The 15,475-nt window shown below is 45.2% G+C and overlaps 1 protein-coding gene across 2 annotated transcripts; it reads right to left on the bottom strand.

The window, feature by feature from the left end:
• Positions 1-1,716: 1,716 nt before the first annotated feature.
• Positions 1,717-11,354, bottom strand: LOC116977562 (autophagy-related protein 11-like). 2 transcript variants are annotated; one of them, XM_033028101.1, is made up of 3 exons: positions 9,488-11,354; positions 2,671-3,143; positions 1,717-2,004 (listed from the first exon to the last, which is right to left on the bottom strand). In XM_033028101.1, the coding sequence occupies exons 1-3, from the start codon at positions 9,507-9,509 to the stop codon at positions 1,954-1,956; spliced, it is 546 nt and encodes a 181-aa protein (XP_032883992.1). In that variant the 5' UTR covers positions 9,510-11,354; the 3' UTR covers positions 1,717-1,953. The 2 variants fall into 2 exon arrangements, with proteins under 2 accessions (XP_032883992.1, XP_032883991.1); XM_033028100.1 differs by lacking the exon at positions 1,717-2,004 and having other exon boundaries at positions 2,035-3,143.
• Between the last annotated feature and the right edge of the window lie 4,121 nt (positions 11,355-15,475).

The raw sequence follows: 15,475 nt of genomic DNA, 5'->3' as shown, positions 1-15,475 counted from the left end.
TTCATGAAGGCAATCACAATCTCCTTTGCCTTGCTGACATTGATGAAGAGGTTGGCACCAGGGCATCAGGTACTCAATCTCCTCTCTGTACTCAGTCTCGTCATTATTTGATATCTGGCCCACTAACGGGGTGACTACGAATTTGGAAATTGTATTGGATTGGTATTTGGATGCAGTGTCATGAGTGTATGAGGTGTATAGAAAGATGCTGAGAACACATCCATGTGGGGAACCTGTGTGGAGGGTGATTTATCACCTATCGTCACTGATCTATTGGTCAGGAAGTCAAGGATCCATTTGCAAAGAGGAGCGCTCACTAAGTTCTCATCATTTAGCAATTATGCCTGTGATGATTTTTGAATTTTAGACGAGCTGTTTCTGTCCATACTGTCCAAGTCACCGACTGCTGTGTTAATAATAGTGAAAGACAGAATTTTAATTTGTGCTGTTGCAGGCATTGGTCATTCTGCTCAATTTAGAAGAAAATAAAAGAAACTGAAAATGCTGGTAAACTGAAATTAAAACAAAATAGCAGGTCAGGAAGGATAAATATTTAATGCTTTGTCAAAATGGAAAAGATAAATATTATTGTCAAATGTACAGTGGAAAGCTTTCTTGTGTGCTATCCAGTGAGCGAAAATACTATACATATATATAATGGAGCTGTCCACAATGTCTAGATACAGGATAAGGGGAATAAATAAAGATTTAAAAGAGTAGAGTGATTGTAATGAATTATTGTAGATCCGCCGCTGGAACCAACATGTAAAGAGTCACCTGGCTTCAGTACCATCTTGGATCGTCTGTCACATCTCAAGTATGCTCTTGAGATCTCTATCATCATCGTTGAAACCATCAACGGACACGGTGCCTTACAATGCTATGTACGACAGTGATCGCAACTTCTACTGAAGTGTGGATGGCCGTTGGCTCGCTAGGAGCTCATCCGCCCTTTGACAGGTCTTGTTTTTTTGTCCTGCTGGGGGTCCACAGCCCCCTCCTCACCTGGCAAACCAGGTGGGGGGTTTGGTTTAGTCGCCGACTATCCGACCATGGAGCAGGTGGCACGAGATTACATGGTACCCGTGGCGGTGGGAACTCCCCCTGACCTTCTCTGGGAGAAATTACAGTGAACCATAAGATATTAGACCCAGGACACTTGTGAAAGAGTAGAGGGATGCACTCATAATATAGTGTATATTATATCCCTATATAAGGAAGGACATGCAATGAAGGGGGAAGGACTGCAGTGAAGGTTTGCCATATTGGTTTGTTAGTGCTATGGGGGGAGATTAAGCAGATTGGCCTGTGCTCTCTTGATTTCAGAACCTCTAGTTCTTGAAAATTCTTGAGGCGTTTGGCAAGATAGGGTTTCTAGAGCCAGGGGACATATTCTCCAAAGAAGGAAATGGCCATTGAGAACAGATGAGAAGGAATTTCCTCATCTGGAGGAGAGTTAATCTTTGGAACTTTCTACCAAGTGAGCTGAGGTCGCTCAGTTGCCAAATGCATTCAAGGCCGACATGGATTTTTGTATGTAGAGGGAGTTGATGGCTAAAGGAGTGGAACAGTGTAAGCGACGCTGAGGTAAAAGATCACCCACGATAGGAGCAGAATTAGACCATTCGGCCCATCACGTTCACACTGCCATTCAATCATGCTGATCTATCTCTACCGCCTAACCCCATTCTCCTACCTTCTCCCCATAACCCCTGCGTTTACAGGTCGACTGAGTTGGGGGTTTTTTAGCATTTCCTGTTTTATTGACAGTGAAGGAGGTTGAGCAGATTTCACCCTGATGTTTCCACCTCCTAATAAATTACTATCCCTGGAAAAGACACTGGACCGAAGTGCTGCGCTTCAACATGAGTTGTTGCATCGGCATGCGACCCAGAGACAGAGAAGCAACAGCCCTGCCCTGGACAGTAGTCGCCTCCAGCATCTTGAGGACTATCAACAGACTTCCACCGTCACTTCTGGAGGTAAGTTGACGAACACCTTAGCCTGCTTAATAAAAAAACATTTTAATTGGTCTTGATTTAAAGCATATTTATTTTGCAGTTAAGGAACAAAATATAGACAAGACACATTTAAACGATTCCCCGTAGCCTTGCTGTAAACTACTGAAAGACAAAGCCACGTTGATTCTCAGATGTGTCGATTTTTAAAATGTTTTGCACAGCATACATGCGGTCGTACACACGCAACAGATGTAAGCGCGCATTTCTTAATGTCCGCGTAAAGCAAGATCTGACTATTTCGGCAATTGTCCTGCCATTATTGGTGGTGATTTTCTCTTTAAATTGCTTGGAATGAGTCTCAGTTTGGGGAAATTCTATAAATTGTAGTCGATGTTTTAACTGAAACGTTGTCTCGTCTTTCTTTGCGAGTTAGCGCCGTCTGATTCGCCAACTTTAGCTTTATTTTCTCCGTTTCCCGGTGAATATCATACAGGTTGGCCGCGGCTTCTGGTTTTCTCGTCTGAAAGCGCCTGTAGATGGGGATGGACGCGATAGTCTGAACGCATTTATCCAAAGTCTGGGGGCAATACTCTTTGCTGAACAGGGACTCTCTGAAGAGGCGATTAACTCGCAGGGTCTGGTCTCTCTGAATCTTGGTCTCTTCCCACAGTTTCAACACCCGTTCATGTTCGTTGCTCAGACTTCTCACCTGACTCTGTGCTGCCAAGAGGCGATCTTCCAAAAGCTTCCTGACATTCTCCGCCTGAGCCAACTCCGAAGCCAATTTGTCTATTTCCTGGTTTAACCTGGAGTTTTCTTGCTGCAGGCTCTTGCATCGTTCCGCCCTCTCCTTCAGTTCCTTCACCACCTCCTTGGTCAATTTGCTCGTCAGCCTGGAATCGGTGTCCAGTTGCAACTCTGGTTGAAGCTTTTTGATGGTTTTATGCAAGTCCTTGTTTTCCGAGTTGAGCGCTTTGACCTTCTCTTTCAATTCGCGGATCTGCGACGCCATCGACGTCCGGATCACATTCAGTTTATCTCGGTTGAATTCCCCTCTCTTCGATGCTTCGTCTCGCTCTTTCCTGTATTTTAGCAAGAGTTTCTTGGTCTCAGACTTGGTCAGTGCGTTTCTCGAGCCCCGGATCTCCTCCTTTGGACTGGACATGTCTAATCTGACTGAGGCTGGAACAAACGCACACAAAATGATTCAACAACTATTGCACTAGTTTAAATCTGTCTTTATCCTGGTGATGTTTGCAATGAAACGCGCAATAGGTGTTATACAATCCCGCAATTCTTCAATCTGTTAAATAATCAACGGTACAATGGACTAATCCAATTCCAATGTCAGGTGGGGCGAGAACTGGAAGAATTATGGCCGTCAATATTGCGACTGAAGCTATTGGTAAGGAATTGATAAGTACTTGAAAGGGTGTCTTTCCAGGGAACTGGGGAAACGCAGGAAAGGTTGATCAAACATATAATTATTTCGAAGTCCGAATACACTCACTCTGGGGTAAAAGGCTCTGCTTCCTACTTTATGTAGATGAAGTGTTTGCAGATGCTGGAAAAATCGAAGGTAGATCTTGGAGAAACTCAGCGGGTGAGGTAGCATCTATGGAGGAAAGAATAGGTGAGTTTCGGGTCGAGACCCTTCTTCAGACTGATGTGTGGGGGTGGGGTGGGAAGAAGAAAGGAAGAGGCAGAGACAGTGGGTTGAGGGAGAGCTGGGAATAGAAGGAAGGGGGAAAGCAAGGACTACTTGAAATTGGAAAAGTCAATACCGCTGGGGTGTAAACTACCCAAGTGAAATATGAGGTGCTGCTCCTCCAATTTACGGTGAGACTCACTCTGGCCATGGAGGAGGCCTAGGACAGAAAGGTCGGATTCGTAAATGGGAGGGGGAGTTGAAGTGCTGAGCCACCGGGAGATCAGGTTGGTTACTGCGAACTGAGCGGAGGTGTTGGGCAAAGCGATCGCCAAGCCTACGCTTGGTTTCACCGGTGTAGAGCTGCTGACACCTAGATCAGCGGATGCAATAGATGAGGTTGGAGGAGGTGCAGGTGAACCTCTGCCACACCGGGAAAGACTGCTTTGGTCCTTGGATGGAGTCAAGGGGGGAGGTAAAGTGACAAATGTAGCATTTCCTGTGGTTGCAAGGGAAAGTACCAGGGGAGGGGGTGGTTTGGGTGGGAAGGGATGAATTGACCAGGGAGTTATGGAGCGTCGGTCTCTGTGGAAACCCGAAAGGGGAGGAGATGGGAAGATGTGGCCAGCGGTGGGATCCCGTTGGAGGTGGCGAAAATGTCGGAGGATTATCTATTGTATGTGACGGCTTATAGGGTGGAAGGTGAGGACAAGGGGGACTCTGCCCTTGGTACGAGTGGGGGGGGGGGGGGGGGGGGGGGGGGGGGGGGGGGGGGGGGGGATGGGATGGGAATGGGAATGAAAGCAGAGCTAAGGGGTATAGAAGAGGCCCTGGTGAGAGCCTCATCTATAGTTGAGGAGGGGAACCCCTGTTCCCTAACAAATTAGGACATCTCCGATGAAGAATCAGTTTGTTCTCGACTAGTTACTACAGCGGTTTCCGCGTTGAGTTTCCGATGGCAATTTGGCATGTACGGGGCCCAGTCTATGTTTCTGTGCCCAATGATTTGCGATGACTTTATTTAATGTATAACTGGCTGAAAACAAATCGAATCTCAGTCAGCATGAGATAAGAAATTAGTTTGCATAAACTGAGGAAGATTAAACAATACAAATCATACTCATTTGTTATGAAGGCTCTGGCTCTTAATCTCATTCCATATTATCCCTCCCTCCCTCCCTCCCTCCACCCACCCACCCACCTTTTGCTTCTGATACACAAAGCAACTTCTGATACTGATACAGAATTCAATGTCCCAAAAACCCTCATATCAGTAAAATCAAAATCTTCAATCCCCTCTCGTGGACTGAAATAAAATTTACACCATTAAATTACTAATCGAACAACTGATAGAACCATTTTAATTTTGCAAAGCTTTCCTAATTTTCATTCTCAGATATCTGAACCTTTAAAAAAAACAAATGGATGGAAAATGTCTCTTTTTTTCCTTGCAACCAAATTCTTTATCATGGATAACTTAGCGGGTTTTTTTTGTCTTTAATATCTTTCGTTAAGCGACCGTTCCAACTATTATGTGTTCATGTCGACACTACACAGTCTCCTAGGGATTATTATTTAATTCTAACCCGTTTCCGATCCATGGGATTCCTTGCCTATCCTTCGGCTTCGCTTTTATGAAGTTTTACAAACAAACGTGCTAACTCTTTCTGTAGATTCCCAACGCCAAGCGCCGAGCATTACATTTGTATATGAACTAAAACCGCAGCCTCCTCAGATAGATTTTTCTTGCGTCATTATTAAGCAGGCGACTCTTTAGAAGAGGAACGGTCAATATACGAAGAAAATCGCAGTTGCGAAATATTTTTTTCTTTAAAGGGATTGCAAAAGTGAATAACAAAAAGGGATTATTTTTTCTAATTGGTCCCAACATTCCAACCTGTATCGCCTCTTATTTCACTGTTCTTTATTTAGCCCATTTGAAATGTATATCAGGCGATGCACAGTGATATCTTTTTCAATTAATCCGTTCAAATCATGTAAAATCAGTAATGAGTAAATGAGAAAAAATCTTAAGTTTCCACTCATATTGCCCACCAGTTGCTCAGAGGCTGCAGTTGATACCTAGGTTCAGATGAATATATTTTTCCATGGAGGATCCGTACAGCCTAGACATTCGATCTATGGCGGTACATGAGTGAGCCAGGAACTGCTGGAAGAGTACAATGACATGCTTCTAGCTGGCAGCATATCAGACTCTGAGGAAGGGCAGCATCACCCTAACCTACAAGCAGAAGGGGGAGATGAATGATACAAGGGATTGGGGACCCATCACATTGATGAATGTTGATTACAAGATCCTGTCTAAGGCCATCGCCAACCGGGTCAAGTCTGCTCTGGGACGGGTGATCCACCTGTGCTGTACCTGGCAGGAAAATCTCGGACAGCCTGGCGCTGCTGAGAGATACCATTGCCTACGTGCAGGACAGACGGGTGGATGCCTGCCTAGTCAGCTTGGACCAGGAGAAGGCCTTCGAAAAGGATATCACACACGTGAGGGAAGTGCTCTCCAAAATGGGCTTTGGGGAGGGAATAAGAAACTGGATCCAACTGGATCTGGTTCGGGAGGGGCTGAGGCATGTGACAGGAATTGGCTGGAGCGGATAGACAAGGTGGGGAAGGAACTGGAGTTGTGGAAGCAACTCTATAACGGGGGAAAATTTGGTCATTAAGTATGAGGTGCTCTCAGGGCTGCTGTACTTGGCACAAGTGTGGCCTGTCCCTCCCTGCTACGCCACAGGGATCACACGGGCCATCTTCCGCTTCATCTGGGGGTCAAGGATTGACTGGGTGCGACGGGCCACAATGCACAAGTCGGCAGACAACGGGGTAAATGCGTGCCCAACGTTGCCCTCACCCTGATGGCCACCTTCGTGTGTGGCTACATCAGGTGGAGGATAGAGCCAAGGCACGTGGGCACCAAGTGTCACTACCTGCTGAGGTTCTACTTGTTCCCGGTGTTGTGAAGGATGGGCCTGGCGCAGATGCCACGCAATGTGCCAGTCAGCTGGACATTGCCGCACAATCTGTCATTCGTGGAAAGGTTCTTCCAGACCAACACCTTTGACCACATGTCCATCGGGCAGTGGTCAGCACGGAACGTCCTGCAGGCACTGCAGGGAAAGGACTCCATGGATCCTGAGGCATGGTCCCCAGAGCAGACTGCCCAGCTTGTCTGGCGAAATGCCTCATCGCCAGAACTCACCAACAAGCACCAAGACCTGGCTTGGCTGGCAGTGAGGGGAGCCCTCCCAGTCAGATCCTTCTTGCAGCATCGGAACCTCACTACCAGCGCACGCTGCTCTCTGGATGGCTGCAATGAAGAGGAGACGGTGGCCCACCTCTTTGCAGAGTGCGGATTTGCATAGAGTCTGGAGAAGTTTGCAAGGGTCCCTGTCACGGTTTATTCCCGAATAGCTCCGTCACAGAGGACTCTGTGATTTACGGATTGTTCCCAGGGACGCATTCAGAGACTGACATCGAGTGCTGCTGGAAGGTCATCAACTCGGTGAAAGACGCTCTTTGGTTTGCCCGAGCGTTGTTCACCACCCAGCGGAGCTAGATGTCTGTCGGGGAATGTTGCCGACTGGCACGCTGCAGACTGCAGGAGTACGTGCTGAGGGACACACTGAGGCTCGGTGCAGACAACGCCAAGGCTCGGTGGGGGAGGACCACAGTCTAGGTTCCTTCCGCTGCTGGACATGGGGGGCAGGGTGTGGTGGCGACGCCCCTCAATAATAAGGGAAGGGTCTTCCATGCCAGTGGGCCACATGAGTGGCAAGGATGGCTGAAAAATGTTTGTAATTTGGGTAAGCAGTATTGAATATATGCATAGCCGCCGAGAATATCAGATGGAATTTTGTAAGGATCATATATTGTGTATATTTATTTCTCGATAAAGTATATTTTGTAATTTAAAAAAAGTTTGAGACTTAGTATGCAGAGCCTCTGTTCCCATGACCAGACCATCCTCACAGAGCCTCAGTCATACAGCATGGAAGCAAGCCCTTCAGCCCAATTTGTCCATGCCAACCAACTTGCCCCATCTAGTCCCACGTGCCTACGTTTGAGCCATGTCACTCTAAACCTATCCTATCCACATATCTGTCAAAATGTTTTTTTTAAACGTTGTGATAGTACCAGCCTCAACTACCCCCTCCGGCAGCTCGTTCCATATATCTACCACACTTTGTGCAAAACGTTGCCCCTCAATTTCCCCTCACACCTCAACCCCATGTCCCCTGGTTCTTGATTCCCCTATTCTGGGTAAAAGACTGTGCATTTACTCTATCGATTCCTCTCGTTGTCTTATACACCTCTAGATTACCCATCCTTCTGATCAACAAGGAATAAAGTCCTAACCTGCTCAATCTCTCCCCATAGCTCAGGCCCTGGAGCCTGGCACCGTAGTATTTGCTGCGTTGTATTTATACTAGGTTTAGGTTTAATATTGTCATGTGCTATCCAATTAAATCAGATACTACTGTACAAACAAATGCAATCAAGCCAGACTCAAGTACAATAGACAGTGCAAATGGAAAAATACAGAGTGCACAATATATTTAAGAGTATTTAAGAAGGAACTACAGATGCTGGAAAATCGAAGGTAGACAAAAATGCTGGAGGAACTCAGCGGGTGAGGCAGCATCTATGGAACGAAGGAAATCGCTCCATAGATGCTGAGTGCACAATATAGTTCTCAGCAATGTGGCGCGACACTTCCATGGACAAAGTCCACCGTCCGGAATAATGGGACAGCACCGTAGTTTATAGAAGGACAGTTCAGAAGCCTGATAACTATTAACAATGACCGCAGGGACCTACGTTAACTTCCTCGGACTGAACACCGAGAAAAATATGCCACGGTTCATTGTTGCAAATGCAACCAGGATTAAAATGAGTTTCTCCAATTCACCGGAATTAGTCAACTGATCACTGATAAACTGGCGTGGTGGCATCAGACTGGGTCCGGAGAGTTCTGTTAATGAATGCTTTATTGCTAACTCCCGATTCAATTATTTTGATGCAATTTGGGAAAGGAAACGGCGTTCCTCCTATTGGAAAGATGTCACCCACGGTCAAATGTTAACTTTCACTTTCGAGAGTTCCCAATGTAAACATGTTCATTGTTTACCTCTAATGATGCATTATCCCTCCCTCGGTGAGATGCGGGTCACAGTGGCCCCATGTTCACGGATGCCATCGGCATTTGCGGCACCAAGTACATCGCTCAAATGCCATTGATTTGCCATCAGTTATACATACCCCTTACCAGCCGCCTCTTGCATTACCTATCAGGATTCCCTTCTCGTTCTTTCTCCCTAATGCAGCTTCCCTATTGGGGTTATTAATAATTACACTTCTCACTGCGACCTCTATTTACAGGAATCCTCCACCTTTTCTCTAATTCACCTCGGTCAGACATTTTCATTGTGAATACCGCGACTGGATGAGCCCCCTTTGCAATGGTAACGTGTTCAAGATCTGCTATTAGCTTTATCCCGTGCAGTCTGGTCACACCTTGCATTTTTATCCCGGGGTAACAACAAACTGTGCCAATCATCCATCCATAGAGCTGTACTCATTAACCGACAAGATGACGAGCCTAACTTCAGGATGCATTTCCCTCTCCCAGTAACTCCAGCAAGTTCCATAGTTAATTCGCAATTATAAAATTCCTAACATTTCTTAATTAATTCGGCGTTTGACAATTCAGGATATTGGTAAAGTCTGTAAAATGCTCCCTACACTTATATCGTTTATCAAAGGCATTTTGACATTGTTCTGCAAGTATCTTGTTTTTCAGCTTGCTGCAATAAGATAATTTAAAAACAATGAAAAGGTTTAAGTGCCTTCATACCTGTTTCCTGTTTGTGTTTCATCCAGGGTGTGAACAAAATGTTGAGGGAGACAATTTGTTTGTGTGGACAGAATCTGTCAGCAATTACCTTCTGATTGATTGGATTTCATTGAATTGTCAATGGAAGATCTGACGCTGTTGGTATTTAACCTGTTCAGTTGCCATTGAGATAACAGAGCTCATCTTTTGCCACCCAGCTCAAATTGCAGCCATTAATCAAGATCCATTAGTTACAACACAAAGAATAATCGAGAGTAAAAGCAGATTATGGTAGCACCATAATCAGAGTTTAGTGGAACTGAAAGTCAAAAACTGTTGGAATTTCTCGTCTCCAGCTCAATTATTCCCGCGTTGGTCATTCCGTGCAGTCTTTTGTTGGGTCGTTTAATATTAACTACTTATTCACATCATCTATGGGAAATAGCAAACTTCAATAACTTGTTCATCATTTTGGCAGTGAGGAAAATCTTCATTTCACCCACCTAGTAGACGGCTTTAATGCAATTTCAAACTCAAACTGAATGATATCTGAGAGAGGTACCCAGGATGAATAATTTATATAGCCTTGCCTTGAATAATGAGAAATCTTCCATGTTGTAATCCTGGGTGTTATGTAAAAGTGGAGCATCACTGACATCCCCAAATTATCCTGAACACGATGTTAGGATGTTTATGTTCCAACAGACTCAATCGGATAGCCATGGCACTGTTAAGATCACGTAATCGACAGCGCATTACACACACCACAAATAGCCTGATACTTAGCAATTGGAGCAAAAAATCTGCGGATGCTAGAAAACAGAATCAAGACAGAAAACACAGAAAGTAGCAGTAAGTCAAGCAGATGCCAACTTATCAGATCAAAGATCCTTCATAAGAACTGAAATGCACGTACATTTTAAGTCGCCTAGATGAAACCTAGTACGTTTATAATGATCAGATCACGATATTTGCTGAAGGTTAGGATAAATATTGGCAAAGACCCAAGAACAATCCCCTCTTTAAGTGTGCTGTGGAATTCTATTTCTACTTGACATTATAGCAAATGGTTTCATTTCGCATTTGCAGAGTATCCTGACAATGTTGAATTACTTAAGGACTGCACTGAAGTGCCAACTTTAAATTTGGGACTAGAACACATACAACCTTTTAGCTCAGATTAGATTAATATCATGAATATATTACTAACATCTCTTTATATACACATACACATTTATACACACAATATATATTAAAAAGTGGGTGGGAAGTAGTATAAAGGGCATGGTATTTCAAAATTGCCAACCAAAAGGTAATGAATCCCAAATCTACTGAAACATTCAAGAGAAACTTGGATTAGGTTCCATTTTCAAGACTTGATCTGAGCCAAATTGGAAACAGAAGCCACCTGCAACCCAATTACAGAAAATCAGTTCACATACTGTATGAACAAGCTCTGTTTCTGGTGTCCTATCTTGTTTCTCAGATGTATGTAACAAGTGCCACAATTTTATTCACAGAGGCAATCATTTCTGAAAGCCCTATTAAGATATATTATAAAGCAACATTAAAACATTGTTTTTATTAGAATCTTATTGTCTGCAAATTACATTGAAAGTCGACACTGTTCAAGTAGTTAATTACTTAGTAACTTCAATATTTACCACAGGCCTTTGAACCCCTTGATGTTCATGCCACCTTCTATCAGATAAATCCCATCAGTCCCATTCCCCCTCCTCTCCTGTAGCTTAATCTCAAGTAGCCATCACCAATCATTCTGATTGATCACCAATCATTCTAACTATTTCAGTTGTTATTTTTAACTTATTGAAAACAGATCCATTGCTTCCGAGTTTACCCACAAACAATTTAAAATCTCATTACTTTGACTCACAATAATAATAATAATATTTTATTGTCACTGCACATCAGTGAAACAAGATTTGGTATGCAGCTTCCAACCGATGTCAAAAAAATAAAAAATAAATAAACTGTGCGACGTGACCATCTGAGGGAGACAGTCCAGGTGGGATGGGGGCACTCAGCAGGGCCGGTTCAGAGCCGCTATAGCTCTGGGAATGAAGCTGTTTCTGAGTCTGGAGGTTCGGGCGTAGAAGGTCTTGTAATGTCTGCCGGAGGGAAGTAGTTCGAACAGTCCATTACAAGGGTGTGAGGAGTCTTTATGGATGCTGACGGCCTTCCTGAGGCACCGTGTGTGGTAGATGCCCTCCAAGGCTGGTAGCTGTGTCCCAATAATCCTCTGTGTACGACACGTTGAAGAGCTCTCCTCTCCGCCTCCGTGCAGCTGAGATACCACACAGAGATGCCATACGTTAATATGCTCTCTGTGGTGCAGCGGTAGGTTGTCAGCAGCTGTTGGGGCAGACCAGTCTTTTTTAATGTCCTCAGGAAGAACAGTCATTGCTGTGCCTTCTTGACCAGCGCAGCGGTGTTGGTGTATCATGTGAGGTCCTCTGAAATGTGAGTGCCCAGAAACTTAAAGCTGGACACTCTCTCCACACTTTCCCCGTAGATGGAGATTGGGGCGTATTCTCCATTATGGGACCTCCTGAAGTCAATAATCAGCTACTTGGTCTTGGAGGTGTTTAGTGACAAGTTGTTACACGCGCACCAGTCCGCCAGGTTCTGCACCTCCGCTCTGTAATTTGTTACATCACCGTCGGTGATCAGCCCAATCACTGTTGTGTCGTCTGCAAACTTCACGATGGTGTTGGTGTCGAATGCAGGAACATATTCGTGAGTGAAGAGGGAGTAGAGCATGGGGCTTAGTACACAGCCCTGTGGTGTGCCGGTGCTCAGGGTGATAGTGGAGGACAGGTGCGGGCCCAGTCTCACTGCCTGCGGTCGCTCCGTCAGAAAGTTCAGGATCCAATCGCATATCGGCGAGCTGAGGCCTAGCTGGTGGAGTTTGGTGGTGAGCTTGGTGGGGATGACCGTATTGAATGCAGAGCTATAGTCAATGAAGAGCATCCTTACGTACATGCCCTGTCTGTCCAGGTGAGTCAGGACAGTGTGAAGAGCCAGAGAGATGTCATCCTCTGTCGATCTATTTGCCCTGTATGCAAATTGATGAGAGTCCAGTGAGGCAGGGATGCTGGATTTGATGTGGGAGAGGACCAGCCTTTCGAAGCACTTCATTGGTATTGTAGTTAGGGCAACCGGGCGGTAGTCATTCAGGTTGGTGACTTTAGACTTTTTTGGCACCGGCACTATGGTAGTTGTTTCACACTCCATGTGATATGTATAAATGGCTGGTTATAGTGAAGGAGTGGGATCTGGCAATATCTTAGTTGTAGAACTGAAGCTGTGCTCTAGTACCAGCTGCATTTTCAGGGCCTTTAGGACACTAGTGTCAACGCCTGGTAATGTGGAAATTTGTCCAGGTCTGTCCTGTTCACAAATACATTTTCAGCTGTTCATCAATGACCTCCAGTCCTTCAAAGGTCAGAAGTGAGAATGTTTGTTGATGATTGCACAATGGGCTGATAAATGGCAAATAACATGAGGTTTAGGTTTATTATTGTCACATGTACTGAGATACAGTGAAAGGCTTTTGTGTGCTATCCAATCAAATCAGATAATATTAATCAAGCCAAACATGAGTAAGACAGGGAGAGTGAAGAGGAAGATATCAGAGTGCAGAATATAGTTTTTCTCAGCATTGTGGCAAACCAATTCCTCAGAAAATGTCTAACGTTCGCAATGGTAGATTGGAAAAATCAAGACTGTACTTTAGCTTATGGAATAAGCATTCAGGAATCTGATAACCGAGGGGAAGAAGCTGTTCCTGAGTCTGGTGGTGCGTGTCTTCAAGCTTTTGTATCTTCTGCCCAATGAAAGCAGAGAGAAGGAATGACTAGGGGTGGGAAAGATCCTTGATTGTGTAGGCTGCTTTTCCAAGGCAGCATGACATGTAGATGGAGTTAATGGTGGGGAGTCCCTGGTCTGTGTGCTGGTCTGGGCTACATCTACAATGTCTGTAACTTCTTGTTGTCTTGGACAGAGCTGTTCCCAATCCAAGCTGTGATCCAATCCAACAGTTTGCTTTCCGCGATGCATCTGTCGAAGTTGGCAAGTTGGAGACACGCCAAATTTCCTCAGTCTCCTAAGGAATAGGGATGTTGATTTGTCAGTAGCTTCAATGGGGTTGGTCCAGAACAGACTGTTAATAATATTTACACCTCGGAACTAGAAGCTCTCAACCACTTGCATTTTAGCACCATTGATGCTGATTGGGGCATGAACTGCATTACACTTGCTAAAGAAAACTTCCTAGAAAACCCCGGGCATCCCCTCCATTTAATTCTGGAGTCAAAAGAGCACTCGGAACAATATCCGGCTCCTCTCCCTGCGCTGTAGACCAGAGCGGTTCAGGAGTTCCTTCACCCCTGCAACTATTAGATTTTATAATGCGGACTGCTAGGCAGTAGGGGGATGTTTTTTGCATTTTTAATTGTTAATTATTGGTCTTTTTAGTATTTATTGCTCTCCGGTATAATCCACATTGTATTTTATGTATTTTCTGTCTGCTTTCGCTCTGAATACGTGGGTTTGTTGGTTGGAGGCTTCTGGACATCAGAATTTCCCTGAACCAGGCCATTGTTCCATCATGTTTCAAGACAGCCACCATCATACCAGTTCTCAAAAAGTCCACAATAACCTGCCTGAATGATTACCGCCCCGTAGCACTCACACCAATAATAATGAAGTGCTTTGAGAGGCTTATTAAGCAGCACATGGTCTCTAAACTCCCCTCCAGTTTTGACCCGTTCCAGTTTGCTTATCGCCCGAACCGCTCCACAGAGGATGCTATCTCCTCTGCAGTCCACCTGAGCCTACAACAACTGGAGGAGAAGAACACCCACGTGCGGATGCTGTTTGTTGATTTCAGCTCAGCATTCAATACGATAATCCCCCAGCATGTGGTGAGTAAACTGGCACTCCTAGGTTTCAATACCACACTATGCAACTGGATCCTGGATTTCCTTTCTGAAAGACCCCAGTCTGTGCGGGTGGGGAAGAACACCTCCTCGGTCATCACACTGAGCACCGGCTCCCCTCAGGGCTGTGTCCTGAGTCCGCTGTGTCGCCAGGTCCACTACTAACCATATCATCAAATACGCGGATGACACAACAGTAGTGGGCCTCATCCGCAACAACGACGACCAGGCATACAGAGAGGAGGTGGAGCAGCTGGTGAGCTGGTGCAGCAGGAACAACCTTCTCCTAAATGTGGACAAAACCAAGGAGATTGTCGTCGATTTCAGAAGGAAAAATCAGCCCAGTCACACTCCGCTGTGCATCAACAACTTAGCAGTGGAGCAGGTGAAAAACATCAAGTTCCTGGGAGTGCATATAACAGATACCTTAACTTGGACTACAAACATCACATCTCTGGTAAAACGGGCACAGCAGCGTTTGTACTTCCTCCGCAGGATGAGAAGATCACACCTCCACCCTCCCATCCTCACCACATTCTACAGAAGCACCATTGAATCAGTCATCACCAGCTGCATCTCTATGTGGTGCGGCGGCTGTACAGCTGCGGACTGGAAGTGCCCTCAGAGAGTGGTGAGGACAGCGGAAAAAATCATTGGGACCTCTCTTCCTTCCATCATGGACATTGGTTACAAACGCTGTCTGACAAGAGCTAAGGGCATTACCAGAGCCCCCACACACCCACAATATGGACTGTTTACACTGCTGGACTCTGGGAGGAGGTACCGCAGCATGAAGAGCGGGACAACCAGGTTCTGCAACAGCTTCATCCCCCAGGCCATAAGACTATTGAACTCACAATCAAACCGAGGCTAGAACTTTCTTATACATTGCCACTTTTAAAAACTTTCCTACATATCTATTTTACAGAACTACGCACATGAAGCACTTTTTATGGACACACTAAGCACTTTTACTGATCGCTTGATATACATTTTATATTCTGCTGCTACTTTGAAGAGTCAATGCAACGAAATTTCGTTCAATGTG

This window comes from Amblyraja radiata, chromosome 10 (genome assembly GCF_010909765.2).
Source record: "Amblyraja radiata isolate CabotCenter1 chromosome 10, sAmbRad1.1.pri, whole genome shotgun sequence".
Lineage (NCBI taxonomy): Eukaryota > Metazoa > Chordata > Chondrichthyes > Rajiformes > Rajidae > Amblyraja > Amblyraja radiata.
Note: the sequence above shows the minus strand (reverse complement) of the source record. Positions and strands in the feature narration are given on the sequence as shown.